The following is a 15,273-nucleotide window of genomic DNA, read 5'->3' as shown; positions in this document are numbered from 1 at the left end:
TTTGGGACCCAGCCCTGGGCACTTCGAGTCAAACTTCAGCTGCACTGCGTCACATCACCAACCTCTTACAGTTTCATGATGAGAAACATTACTGCATTTCAGAACAGGCTCCTTATCCTCATTTTTCTAATGCTAGCATGGCGAGAAACTTTCTCTTGTACACATTCATATTTTCAACCTTATCTTGGGAACCTCTGGCAAGCTGGCTATCCCTAATTAGCTGCATAGTAACAACAATGACGTAACATTTATTGTGCCGATAAAGTTCTTTCTCTCTCTGATATTAACAACGCTCACAGCAGCACTTTTTCAAGCTTGAAAAAATGTCACATGGCTGTGGCCTAAAACTGTCTGTCGTCTCCTTGTCCTCTCCTCCTCCATTCCTTTCTTTTCCTTTCATATCCTCCTCTTGTTTCCTCTAGTCTTGTCCCCTTTCCTCTCAATCCTAGTCTCCTCTCCTCTCCTCAGTGTGCTGCAGTGACCCACTTTGAGTACGAAGCCTTGGACTGACCTGCTTTAGATAGAGGCTAGCTAATTATAACCAGCCTGTATTAATAAGGCAGGGGAATTGGTAAATACGAAACACACACACACACATGCATGCACACACAGATACAAAAGCGTGTCTGCAGCAAAAAACAGATACAAGCACACGCACTCACAAACACCTTTTCCACAAACAGACCATTTTCAACGTCTCATAAACAAGCCTACACACCTTGGCAACATGACTCATCATGTATATAAGACGATGTAATGAGTGACTCATGTTCATCACTTGTGTCTGTTGCATGGTAACACTTGACGTGAACGTGTTACCATGGCAATTTTTTTTAAATCTATAGATGCAGCATAGATCCTGTTCTAGAACAATCTTCACAATTCAAATTACACTAAACAACTACACAAAATGTTTATCCTTATTAACGTCCTGTGAACCTGTGCGTCCGTAACTGACTGCATCTTTAATGATCCTGATCATTATTTGTCATACAGAAAATATTTTGGGAAAACTTATGTGCTAAATATCTCTAAAATGCCAGTTTTCCACAAAAGGAAGGCGTAAAAAACACAAACTCAATGCAGGTGTTTATGCACAGCAAGCCTGTGAGATTCAATATCCACCAAGTCAACAACATATTGTTAAACTCATCTGTATCATTAAAGAACACTGCAGAGCTCCAGTGCTGAGTTTGTTAACAGGGTTATGTAACACAGATTGAATTACACTTTGGAAATAAGCTTTTAGCAGGTTTGATAACTGCCATGACTCAATTTTCAAAAATATGAACTAACTTCCAGATATAAAAAAAAGCTTGAAAACTGTGCTGCACTATCTGCCTCTTCCTCCCACTATGCTGAATGATACTGTGTACAGGAAAATTCCTCAACATTCCTCAAGATTTATCAGGTCTATCTGCTCTTAAAGGCCTCTGACAGCTTAAAAAGTGATGCATCTTTCTGTTGAGCTCTTTTTAAAGTTCTTTCTGGTTTCAAAGTAAAAGCTCTTAGCGTGCAACATTAAAGAGCCTCTTGTACATCTAAGACACATTAGCAGACTCTAAAGTCTGCTCTGTCTGCACTCTGTGTGCACTTTATAAAGTAGTTTGGAACAAACTGGTTTGCTAAAATGCTTCATAAGTTTTGACAATCTAAATTGCTTTCTTTGACAAAAACTAAAAGCAAAAAATAAATGTAAGATAATCTAAACATGAATCAAAACAAATCACACTTAATTGCTTGATTTTTTTAACAGAGTTTTGTGAGTCTATATGGTCATGCTGAAATACTGCAAATTATGTAGAAACTCTCTTACACGATAAAATAAAATACATTTATTTTATTTTTTTAGCATGAATGTTGCATTCTGGAGTGAAGCTACGTACTTATTTGAGATATTTTGTTCACTATTTACCCCAATTGTAACCCCATCAACTTCACTGTGAAGAACACAAAGGTAAATTCTAATTTTGTGAAATTATCCTGCCACTCATGTCACTGGTGTCATCCTGATCCTGTGTGAACCCCGCCCACAAAGAGCACAGTTGGGTTAAATTTTTACCACAGTTTCGGAAAAACCAAGCCACAGTTATCTGCCTGTCACAGTTGCAAATTCTAATTATGTGTAATTATACCCTACGCTCCCTTCAGCTGTCATCCCACGTCCCAGGGGTGCAGGTGATACTTACGCATGCTGATCTATCTGAGCATAATAAGCAGCCTGAGGCTCTGCTAGCCAAGTTTGACCCATCAGTGCCAACACTAACTTCAAAATCCAACAGAGGTCATGTAACGTTCACCCACGCGATATTCCCTCTGACTGCTCAGCAAATTAAAAAGTGATGGTAAAAAACTTCTCCACTCGGTGGTGTTTGAGCAAAATGTGTTGGGGTGAAATGAAATAATTTATTCTTTGGAAAAGAAGATGAACAGAAAAAGTTCTGGTAATGCTTTAAGAAAAAAAGTTCTGTTTTATAGGCATCCAGCAACAAATACTCACTGGTTCACTGATGTACTTCAAAAATTCATTTTAAAATGAGCCCCCACAGTGGAGATATGACAGAGGTCAACCCAGTCAAACCATAATGTCATTTATTGAGGTTCATGGCTACTTAGGCTGATAAAATAACACAAACAACATACTGCTGGTTAGTGGCAGTGTGTTGAGAAAACCTGATGTCTCAGCATGATGTCAGACTCATTGTTCTATGCTACTATTTTCTGCACTTGTTGATATGAAGCATCACCAAAGATTCAGCGTCTCAGCCTCCCTGTGTGCAGCGACTCTTTCATGCTGACAACATAATGAGCATGTAAACTTTCAGTCCAAATAATACATACCATAAGTTTGGAAACACCATAATTACAGATGTGATGATTGTTACTGATTACGTCTTAGTGTTTTAGCTGTCTGAAAGTATGGAGGGAGCATTTTGTGGGGTTCCTAAAAGGATGCAAGACACTTTAGAACACAACAATGACCTTAATGTCAAATAGAGAGAAGCAGGCTGTTGCACAAGCTATGAGTTAGTTCAAACATAGCTTTGTTTGAACGTAGTGTGGGAGTTAAGGCCTTGGTATGCATCAAATGAATTTTTGTTGGATTGTTTACCTAAAACCCCCTTTCCAACAGTGGAATTACCTGGGGTTATCTGACAATTTTTTTTAACTTTCTGAAAAAGACAATCAAACAGCCACGTTATGAAGCAACTGGCTAAAATTGGCGTTAATTTCATGAGGGTCTGGACTTTTCTCTCCAGGTCTCTGTTTTCATTCTTCCCACTGTCACTTTTAGCTTGAACAACCAAGTGAAACACCATGAATGCCTTTGAGGAAGGACTGTTTGAAAGGTTGCACCTTTATTGATTCATCGTAGAAAAGGTTTCAGTCGTAGTCATCTGGACACTGTTTTCAGAATCAAGACGTTTCGGCTCCCATCCGGAAGTCATTCTCAATTGTGAAAAAACTTGGACGGGAACTGGAAATTTAAGCTACTCGGCTTTATTGATTCAATTCAATTCATTGTGCCTAAACTACAAAGACACATACTTTCTCTTTTTCAATATCAACTGTAATTGTAGTCAGTTATATGTGTCTTACAGTAGTTTCTTTCTCCCATCTTACCTGAATGTTGCTCTAGATGAAATGCCTTCAGGTGCTCTGTTTCACCATTTTCACCACTGATTCACATTCATATACTGTAAGTCCACAACGGTTGAAAGGGGGCGAGTTAATTGCCTTACTCAAAGCTATCTTAAAAGAGATGCTAATAATATAACTGTAATTTCCTGTATCTTTTATTCCTATTTATTTTTCATTAAGACTGCAAATGGAGGGGAAAGTTCCTTCCATAGTTTTCTCATCTGATCAAACTGGCACCTTTCCAGTCATCTTATCGAATCTCAACACTCCCACAACACAAACCACAATCACACTGAGACACAGTTAAAAAATAAAGAAATTAAACATCTGGAGTAGAAAATTGAGGGACCAAACCACCGGCGACCACAGTACAGAGTAGGTAATGGTGTGAGGGAGAGAGTGTGTGTGTGTGTAGATATGCCTGCAGCTGAGTGAATACAGGGTTCCCTACTGGTTGCTGTGATGAGGGTCTTTGTTTTCACCACTCTAAGCAACGCACTCACACAGACAGACAAACCCCTGCAGTTACAACACACACAGGAAACACACACATTTCCTTTTCATGTCGAAAGGATTTGACAAAAAAACATGCCTTTTTTTCTGTGTATCTGTTCAGTGAAGGGTGTGTGTGTGTGTGTGTGTGTGTGCGTGCGTGTGTGTATGTGTGTGTGATGAAAATGTAGCCAACCCACCACTCCCAGAAAGTTTGTTATGAAGGGAACTAGCAACACAAGCAGCAAGGTCAGAGAGTGGCCCAGAGTAACCGCTTTTTACCCTGCTGTGTGTGTTTGTATGTTATGAAAACATACAAAATGTCTTCATAAGTTTATCAAACTGTGCAAAAACTGTACGCGTATCTCTCTGTGTGTATGTTCATCTTTAAGACTCTGTGGGTCAAGGAAGGGGGATTTGGGATTGGGGGTTTGGAGACGTAGAGGTCGTTCACAATAAATAATAAATGGTCCTTCACCACGACATAACTGGATGAATAAACAGTCCAATCTGTTGCTAAGGCCCCTGTGGACCCGCCAGGCCCAGAATAGGCTCTCCATGCTGGGGGATTGGAGGCTCAAATCCTGGGATCTGGTGTCCATGGGCCTGCGGGGGGTGGGGTGGGGGGGGGGATCACAAATCCTTTCTCATGTTCTGTTACTTTTCCTCACACACTTCACTCTGACAAACATACCTTCATAGCAGAAATAGAGGATATGCTCTGAGTAGGCTGAGTTTGTAAAGAGTTTTAAAGCGTCATAGTTACTAAATTACATGTACAGTCACTCCATTGTACTATCAATGGATTCTAGGCCCAGAATATAGTGTCCAGGAGCTGTTTGTCTTTCTGTGAAAATTGAGCAATTCTGTCCTCTAGAGCCCCCGAAAAAAACTCTGAAAGTTTTTTGGACTTGTATTTGTTTTGTCATGTTTATGTTTAATTGTTGATAGTTTCCTGTGTTACTGTCACCACCTGTGACTAAATTCCTCTAGAGTTATTGGAGGGTAATTTCTCAAATCAAAGCCAATATTAAAATAATGGTCAGGTCTCAAATTCAGTATATACAGTACATATTTATGTATATATTCCAATTTAAATGTTTAGAACTAGTTATATGTACATTTTGGAACTACAATTGTTGAGCATTATATATTAAGGTAACAGTTTGCCAACATATCTGGGCAACATTGGTCTCTTATTAAATCTGATAACAACCTGTTTCACGCGTCTGATAAATTGGATATGTTGCAATTTTTATCATAATTAGTCAATATGTAGGTTTTGTATACGAAGCATTCATTTAGAATCCACACAAACATCACAATAAAAATGATCCTGGTATTTTAATGAACAGTTTTACTGTTTCATGGTCTAAATGCTTTTTAGGATACGTTTCCACCTTGACAAGACTATAAATCTGAGGAAACCTCTGAAAACTTAAATGGGATATTGACAGATATCAGAAATTAGCTCTAAATATGGACAATCAGCAGTTTAATTCCAAAGATATCACAATGTGCCTTTACAAACTAAAATGGGTCAAATGTACCCAAGCGGTCCTGACCAGATTCTTGAGTAGCTTTGTGTAGAAACATCAGATGTGAGTTCCACATTAGGGGGGAAGTCTGAAGTGTACCAGTGTGAACACAGCCTCAGCTGAGAAAGGGGGGCTCTGGTATAGAGGCTCTGACCTCTGGGGACTTGGAAAATATTCATCTCCCCTAAGCAGGGAGAGTTAAGGGGGACAGGCTTTGTCTAACACACCCCCTCCAGTCCTCTGCTCTTTTGTTGGGAGGTAGCATTCACGCACACACACACAAACATGCAAAGCTCTCCAGCAGTGAGGCTCTGACCAGCTGTCTTCGGTCTGAAAGATGGCCGTCGTCCCTCATGAACACAGAGAGCTCGCAGAGGAAGGCGAGCAGGAGGAAATATCTCTGTCTTTATCATTCTCTTTTCTGCCTCTCAACGTCTGAATGTTTCACTTTTCCCAAGTTATTCATTCAATTTAGATTTGACATTTTAGGTGGTGACTTTCAGTGTGCAGAAGGAGCTCCAGTTTCTTAATCAGTAGATTCAGAAGCTGCCAGCAGTTGCCATAAGGCCCCTAACGTTCCTGTGACCCTTTGAATAATCAAATATTTGGAGAAGAAATGAGAAAAGAAGTTTCTTAAAGTCTAATTCATGGTACAGCTCAATAACCTGCTTGGAGTGACTGCTGAGAGATTTAAACCCTAAATGCTACATATCTACATTTTGAAAGTTTTTTCATCTAAATTTTGAAGTCAGTATTACAAAATCACAGATGTGTTCTTAAAAAAGAGCTTTTTTCCTTTTAAAAAAGGTATTAAGATGACTCATAACACCAGCAGCATCTACTACTGTATTTTGTTTTCATGCCAGCAATCATCATTCTTAGAGAGGCTGTTTTTAAAATGGAGGACAATTTGAAGTCCTTTTTGAGAAAAATAATGTGGCTCTTGGTATTTGAAAAGAGTTTGCAGCAACATTCAAAATAAATTATGGAGAGCTAAAAACATAAAATCTACAGACCGGATCATCTAACAATTTCAGAAATGCGGAATAGAATAGAATAGAAAAAAAAAAAGTGAAGTCCTGGTCAGATGGGGTAATACCTCCACGTATTTATCATAAATAGGAAACCGACAGAGTAATCTGATAAAAGAGCTACAGAAATTCAGTTTGAATAGAGGTTTAGGGAGAACCAATCAAATGTCTCCACACTGAAACGATCCCTATCATCAGGGCGTCTGCGTAGAAGTCGAAGCAGACATGTTGGCTACGGTAACAAAGATAACTGAAGCAGCCGCCTCCTTTCTCACTCTTCAGTGTGTGTGTGTGTGTGAAAATTGGTGTGTATTGTTCATGGACCAAGGCTATTTTAGAGGAGGGGGCCCTTCCAGACGTTCTTGCTGCATCGGCCCTTTCATCGCTCCCTTATCCATATTCATTGCCGCCCTGCTCTCCTCACCTATCGGCGACCAGCTAGCTGTGACTGGCGTCTCGCTCCACCAATCGCACGCCTCCCTTTGTGGGAATATTCCCACCTCTCATCCTCTTCACCCCACCCTGTACAATGGCTTCTTTTTTTTACTTTGACGCAGTGGCTTTAAAAAAAAAAAAAAGAGGAAGAGGAGAGGGTGGAGGAGAAGAAGGAGAGTCGCAGCTACCGCCGGCAGAGTCCTGCCGACGGTGGCTGCGAATCGATCGACAGCCTCCAAAACGGTTGCCGAGCGAGCGTCGTCAATGGCAGCCTGCGATTGATGCAGGGGGTGGGTAGAGGACGAAATGATGGGAGGACGAGGGTAAAGGAGGACAGGAGGAGGAGGGTGCAGTCGTGATGGTCTGAAGTAGAGCATGATTAGTATGGATGAGGAGGAGAGGAAGAGGAAGAGAGGAGAGAGCAGCCGAGAAATGCTCAGACTCGCGAGTGAACAAAACAGGCGTGTCGCAGAGGAGAACGCCGTGTTCTGCAAGATACTGAGGATGAAGGACGAGTGCGAGCCGTACAACTCATTTTGTTTTTTATAAAAATACTGCTTTACATTCAACACTAAATGTATGAAAAATACAATCATACATCTCAACAGTTCTAATAACTTATTATTTCATTAAAAAAACCTTAATTTCTATGCATTCTAGCTCACACTGTTGCAGTTTTAGTGGAATTTAGGACTAAACCCCGTCTGCCAGGTGTCTATTTTCAAGTGTTCAAAGCCAAATGCGGGGCTTCTTCCTCCTCAGCCTGGACAGCCGATCAGTGTGAGGAAGGCAACTCTCCTTTGCATGGACGTCCCAAAAAAAGATGCTCCGCTCAGCTCCGGGAGCAACAGAAAACACTCGGATCAATAGCATCAAAGGCTCTGTCTCATGCAGCCAAGGCTCAATACACAGCACGTGTGTGTGTGTGTATGCATATGCTAAGTGTGTGCGTGTGCATCCATCTGCAGCGCAATACATCATTTACACACCCGTTCATCTCTCTCATTAAACTTCTTCACTGCTTTTTGCAACTAAAGTCAGACAGAAAACACAAAGACAACTACACAACACACACACACACACACACACACACACACACACAGAAATCTTCCTGCGTATTGCTAGTCCCCTAATGTCACTTGGCAAGGGCATTTCAAGGCCCCCCTCCTCCTTCCCAACACCGGCTTGCCAGTCCATCCATTTGCTAAATGAATGTATTATATCTTACAGACAGGAGAGGAGAGAAGAGAAGAAAAAAGCCTATAATACAAAGTGGTGAAAGGACTGAAAGGTCTGTACGTCCAGGTCAGCAAACTTTTCCCTGACTGATAAACCTGTAGGCGTCCCCACTCGCATGTTCATTTTCTGACCACCTACATGAAAATCGAAAAAAAAAACAAACATCCAATTTATTTTGTTAGTGCTTACATAAGACTTCTTAATGGCTTATACAAGCACTTTTTCTCCCTGAAAGCTGCATTTGTTTTGAATGGACTGAATCTGAGTCATTTCTATTAGGCAGAGAGGCTGCTGTTAGGTTTTGGAATATCAGTGTTGGTTATATGCAGCACCCTATACAAATATCACTTCACAGTGTCAGTGGAGAGTTTCAGCCTCCCATGATCTGGATGCTGTTTGTTTTGTTTTTCAAATTTAAACATATTATAATTACAAAATATTGCAAAGCATACATATATATATATATATATATATATATATATATATATATATATATATATATATATATATATATATAGTAAAAGACCAACAGCAAAAAGTTAAATGAAACTATCTGCTTTAACCTTCAACTTGTGTGTCATAAATACTGTAACTCTCTTTTAACTGTTGATGCATTTCTGCACTGAAGCCACTACAGTACTTTTTTAGTAAATGTATCGTTCTTGGCAAATAAAGTGACACTTTAACATATTTAAGGTAATTTAATGTCTTATTTCCCACTGATAGTAGATAGTAAAAATATTGAACCCTGATTGGCCGACAGCACCAGATCCTTAAATTATGAAATTACTGGAAGAATTTTATTCATTTAGCCAATCATGGCCAAGTCTGGCTTTTGAAATTATCTAAGTTCAAACCTCTGAAACTAAATCAAATATTAAGAATGACCACATTAAACATCTCTGATCATATATGTACATGATTAGAGGGAAATCTGAATTCCTTTAATATGGGAGAGAACCCTGCTGGGACGGGGTGAGGGGCAGAATGGGTTTGGGTTGGTGGATTACAGGGCTGGTGGGGTGGGGGGTGGGGTGGGGTGGGGGGGGGGTGGGGTGGGGTGGGGGCTGTGAACAGCAGCTACTCATTGATCTTTTACTTAATTTCTTCCTTCAGCTATGAGATGTAGCTATGATTTATGACCCTCAGGGTTACAGTGGTCTCACATTGTTCTGTACCTTCTGTCTGACAGCTGACTAACTCTTTCTCTACAATGTCGCTTCCTGTTTTCCCTCTCTCTCTCTCTCTCACACACACACACACACACACACACACACACACACACACACACGTTTGAATAAATCCTGGACACAAACCAGCCAGAAGCTCACTGGAAAAAGTCCCATCTTTTCTCGTCTTCTTTGAATTACATGTGTACTCTCACTTCTCATTCACACAGATCTGAGTGACATGAACGGAAAACACTTTGCCCAGGCATTATACCTTACATCTGGATATATTCCTAAGCTGCAGTTGTTGGGTAAAAAACAACACGTCCTCATACCTAAACGACAGAAGAGGTTGTTTGCCAATGACTCCCAAAACAACGTATATGACCATTGTAGAGTATCAGTGACAGGCATACCAGACCTTCGTCATCACGGTAACAATAAACCTGTGCTTAACATTAACTTCTTAACTACTTGGTTAGGTTTAGGAAAAGATCATGGTTTGGGTAAGAATAAGTAAGTGACGTTAGTAAGTCACGTGACGTAACTTAACTTACGCACGTAATTTACGTACGTGACTTGCGTACCAAAAGTCAACATTGACTTTTGGTTTCACACGGGACATGAACAGTGGTCTCCTGGGTGAAAGTCCTGTGCCTACGCGGACTTCGTCGCTCTTTTTAGTACCTCATCTGACTTCCTCCTTTGCTCCCGTCGTAATTACTACGGCCACTAGTGGTCACTGCCTAACAATAAACTTAAATACGGATTGTAATGAGCTGCTTGCACAGACGACCTATAAGGCCATATTTTTGGGAAGGACGGTCTGGTAAAAAATGACTGAATATGTATCGTTTTTTTGCTCCGATGAAGATAAATAAGAAGAAAAAAATATTTCTGATTTAAAGCTTTTAAAATCAGAAATATTTTAGAGCTTTCTTTCTTTAAGAGCTCACATTAAGTTTCAATCTACCTGTGGAAAAGGAAAAATGTTAAAACTACAGTCGTGATTTTTACTCAGCAGCAGTTGCGCGGCGCATACTGTAGCCATCATATATCACACTTTGAGCACAATCAGGGAATGAACATTTCAACAATACATCAGCAGTCATAAACCCAAATGCTTTGATGATATGGCTAGCATGAGGTCAAAGGTCATTGGGACTCATCTATGCAGTAATGTTGGATATCATGATAAAAGAATTTGTGTAAAAAGCATGAAAATGGATGTTATGGAACTGATAACACACAATATAAACAATATCAGCATGCATTATCCTGGATCATGAGTAGAATATGAGGGTGTTACATGTTACTTTAAATCCTATTTAAATGTCAGGCCCTGCAGCAGCCAGACCTCCTCATTGAAAAGCCCTAAAATTTAGATTTCACTCTGCAGAATTTGGCCTTCAAGAATACATGTATGTGTTGTCACTGCTGAATCAGTCCTGCATTGAAGAAGGTTAAAGTAAAGATTATAAAACAGGTAGAAAATCAAAATCAAAGTCTCTCTTACCATGAGTCTCAGTTTCTTGGTGAGGGAATACAATGCCTTCAGTTTCAAATAGGGGCTGCAGGAAGGCCACTACAGAGAGAGGAAGCACAGGGGTAGGGAGTGTGTGGTGTAAACTAATCATGCAGAGAAACAACCATTATTATGATTTCTTAGCAGTACTTTGACTCCTAGAACTTTAAAACTGCAGCCTGAGTGCATCTTAAAAATATAAATACAAAAACATATTCTCAGTGAAAATATGAGGCTTCTGTTGAAAAGCAATTTGGGTAAAATCAACCACTACAAGGTGAATGTTTTATTCTACATATTATTATTAGTGAAATAAAAGAATCCTTTAGGCTAATCTCTTCTGTGTCATCTGATTAATTCAAGCTGTACATATCAGTCATAATAGAGATCATCAAGACCAAATTCTTCGATCATGTAAAAGACTTTTTTTTTTTAAACAAAACTGAATTAACTGTCAGTGCAAAATGTTCGAAAAAGACCTGCAACCGAGCTCTGATTCCTCTTTGTTGTTTATCTTAAGGGGCTGTAGTGAAGTGTGTGTGTGGGAGTGACTTGTTCATCTTCAACCAAATGTCATGCGATCATCAGCCTGATGCTGCCGGCTGAGGGAGTGTTGACCTGGCCGCACCGTGGCCATCCTCTCTGCCTGAGTAAAAGCTTGGTTGGCCGTGCTCGTCATCATCATCATCCCAACCTTTTCATTTGTCTAAATGGACGAGCTGTCTGACTGTTGTGCAAGCAGGAGGATGGTCCCCTGAGGGGAGCCTTGGGTTTTTACATACAGCAAGGAGGGGCCTTTAGTGCTCCGAGTGCTGCATCGATCTGCAGTTAAACAACGCTCGCTAACCTGAGGCTCACCCCTCCTCAGCCGGACACTCTCTCTGTTTAATTATTACTGCTGAGGACAGCTATCATGTTTACTGGTGGGAGCTGAAAAAACTGTTCAAAATGACTGTCCTGTTCTTTTCTGTCATCGCTGGAAGGGCCAGGTCACCCAAAAATCTACAAAAAGATAAAAACGTATTGATCCTCAGGACTCTCTCTGGGTCGCACTAAAGACTAGTTTTTTTTAATTGTGCCACCTGTCATCGTGCATTAAAAGGGACAGGCCAATCAAACTCTACAGGTCTATTAAGATTTTATGTTTTTAAAACATTACAGTAGTCATCATACCTACTTGCACTAAATTTAGAGCTTTATGAGCAAAATCTTGTGGCCATTTCAGTGCGAGACTGATAAAACAGACCAATAATGACACCTCAGTCGGGTACATATCAGATAGCATCCAGTCATGTTGACCACTCTAACATGACAGAGGTTCCTCTCTGATCAAACCTGTAGAAAAACCTGCAGTGAAATCAGATTTGCATATTTTATTTATGCATTGTTTTTGTTTTTAAAGTAATCTCAGACTTTACTTATAATTCACCAGGCATTAGTCATCTGACTTTGAGGATGTGCTAACGTTAAACACGTTTCATGAATCTGTGTTTCAGAGACTTTTAATGTTCCCTTAGAGTCTAAACAAAACTGCCCGGACAGGAAAAAGATTTAGGGCAAAACAGATTTTTATTTTTTTTTTTTACATGAAAATAGTCCAATTTAAAACACATTCAGCATGACATAACAGCTGCATGCGACTTTATTCAAATAATATTAGTCTAATCTTAGCATTAAAGGTGCAGGTCACCTTAAAATGTGCGTTCTTTTCAAAATCTTGATGACCATCTTATCCAAAATTTGACTTTAGGGGTTGGCTCTCTAAACAGATCTGCCACTTTAGCTTGGAACATTTTTCTCAGTCTTGGTAATGACAATTTTTTTTAGGTACAGGCGTCCAAAATATTATTACATGTTCACACTGACAGTCAGATTTAACAGCCTGCACTGAAAGGCTGGGTCGCGTAAAGTCTACAAATTGTAATTAGAACATTTCTAAGGGAGTCTTGTACATTCAAAATCTTTAGCTGCAAAAATCTCCCAAATCTTCACCATCTCTGGAGTGCACGCGGCTCCTCGGTGTTGCGTAAATAACCCATTTAAAAGTGTAGTGTATGTCCAAATGTTCATGATGGGGTGCATGGCCAGGATAGGCTACTGATGGTTGTAATGCCGGGTGATGTGAATGCTTGGCGCATGACAGCATGTAAACAAAAACCAAATATGGTGATTACCATGGCGACATATCCATATTTCATCCAACCAGAGAATAATGAAGAAACATGATTGGACAATTATATCTACCACCTAGCTGCAGGTTATTAAAATCAGGACAGCAAAGCATTAGAAAAATATACAGACATGCTGCAATAACACAGAGACACTGTCGCATTCGGAGCTGCTCTGGATTCCCCTTGTTCTTTCCGGCTCGCCACAGGCCTGCCGTTAGTATGAGTCCGCTTGTTTATCCGCTTGTGTAATTGTACACAAAGCGGCGATGGTGGCTGATGTGTGAGATTATCACAAGGTCATCCGTCGACGGGATGAGAGCCTGCGATCACGCACCAGCCTGATCTGGCTCTCACTTGTTTACATCCTTATTTTGACTCCAGCATGGTCGCTGTGGCTGCGCGTAAATCTTAAGACGCAATAAAAACAATTCGGCTGATCTAAAGAGGCTAAACAGCCAGGATGTGCGCGAGGGGGACCGGCGGCTTCCCTCCAAATCCCCCTTCAGTCCCTCTCATTGTTTCCTTAATGCGGCGGCCCATGATTATTTTAATACTGATGGAAAATGACTGTCGCTCATTAAAAAGCGGATCAAAATATCGTGCCCTCTATATTTATATCACTGCGTAACTGAAGCACAAATCTAAGACTCTGGGGCTGTAGCATCCCAGCGTGTACGTCAAGAATCAGATCAACCTGCTATCCTTTCTCCCTGCCTGCCTCAGGACGAAGCAACATTCACCGAAACCCAAACATCTCCCGCATCCCCATCGCTGCTCTTACCTCCCGTGTTTGTGCGTTTGGTGCTGCTGGCCTCCGTCGGAGTCTCCAGGGGTCTTTTACGTGAGTCCGGGGGATCGGACTCCATGTGTGGTTGTTGATTGTGATGGTGAGGATTTGAGAAAATCCCGTTTTGCTGTACTGCTCCGCCGGCCATCATTTTCGAGCTTGCTCTTGGATGCTTGGGCTGCGTTTGCGTTTAAATCCCCCCTTTTCCCGTTTTTTTTTAACGCAGCGTAGCCGTGCAGATGAGTCCTTGGAGAAAGCGAAAGCGATTTAGGAATTGGAAAATACGCCTGTTTCTTACGGACGGGGAAGGTTAGCTGCACGTTTCTCCGTGGTGCGCCGAGCGTACAGAGATGCTGCGCAGGGACAGAAAGAAAGAAACGCTGGAGCGGCGGACGATCGGCTCAGAGGGGGAAAATCCGGAACCTCTGCAGATGGAGTATGATCTAGGCTACTAAAAACGTGCAAATGGAGCGTCAATCTTCCATCAACCTTCTGAGATGCGGGCTAGGATATGTGTGTCATTCCGCTGCAATCGGATAAAAGAGTGTACTCATGTCAGGCAGTGCAGGATGGCGGCGCTCCTCTGCAACAGCCAGCGAAACGGAACAATAAATAAAACAAAACAAAAAAAACACAATCGAAAGACAAAGAGGCGAAATCAACCGTAGAAAGAGAGGTCGGTGGAGCAATAATACAAAAATCCGATGCGTTATTGGTAGGTTAGTATAATTTCTTTCTTCTTATGTCCTGGCTCCGATCATGAAGACACCCAGGGGTGACGGGGTGGGTGATGAGGGTCAGGAGACGCGGAGCTGGAGGAACACACAGAGAAAGAGACGTTTTTTCCTGCTCGTTCTCTCGGTGAAGATGCTGCAGTCTTGCGTTCAGAGCATCCCTTCTCTGACTGGCTGCTAGAGGGAGCGCAGGGGAGCGGTTGACGTCACAGGGCCCCGCGATGCCTTCAGTGACATCCCGTAAACTCGGATTTCCCTTCTTTTAATGTAAAAAGGGCGACTTGTCTGTGTGTGTTTTAGTGCTTTTTTGGGTCAGGAATAAAGCCTAAAATAATAAAAGAAAAAAGTTACTCGGGGAAATATTTTGTCTAGTTTGAGCGGGTTTCTTTTTGTTTACAAAATCGAGCTCTTAGAAAAAGCACGTCACTGGATTGGATTAACCTAGCATAGATTACATCACACCAGTGGTCTTTAACCATCTCATAGCCCCAACGCTCTGCTGGTTTCCAT

General features: G+C 41.1%; 1 protein-coding gene across 2 annotated transcripts in view; it reads right to left on the bottom strand.

The window, feature by feature from the left end:
• The window catches only part of nova2 (NOVA alternative splicing regulator 2), an 86,573-nt gene extending 71,621 nt beyond the window's left edge, over positions 1 to 14,952 (bottom strand). Inside the window, exons 1-2 of one of the 2 annotated variants that reach the window (XM_044203645.1) lie at positions 14,024 to 14,952; positions 11,063 to 11,131 (exon numbers count right to left, since the gene is read on the bottom strand). In XM_044203645.1, coding sequence (XP_044059580.1) covers positions 11,063 to 11,131; positions 14,024 to 14,180 — 226 coding nt within the window. In that variant the 5' untranslated portion in view covers positions 14,181 to 14,952. The remainder of the gene's footprint in view (positions 1 to 11,062; positions 11,132 to 14,023) is intronic. The other variant, XM_044203644.1, reaches the window with a different exon arrangement.
• Positions 14,953 to 15,273: the final 321 nt, after the last annotated feature.

Source organism: Siniperca chuatsi, linkage group LG7, assembly GCF_020085105.1.
Source record: "Siniperca chuatsi isolate FFG_IHB_CAS linkage group LG7, ASM2008510v1, whole genome shotgun sequence".
NCBI lineage: Eukaryota > Metazoa > Chordata > Actinopteri > Centrarchiformes > Sinipercidae > Siniperca > Siniperca chuatsi.
This window is presented reverse-complemented; position numbering and strand designations above follow the sequence as displayed.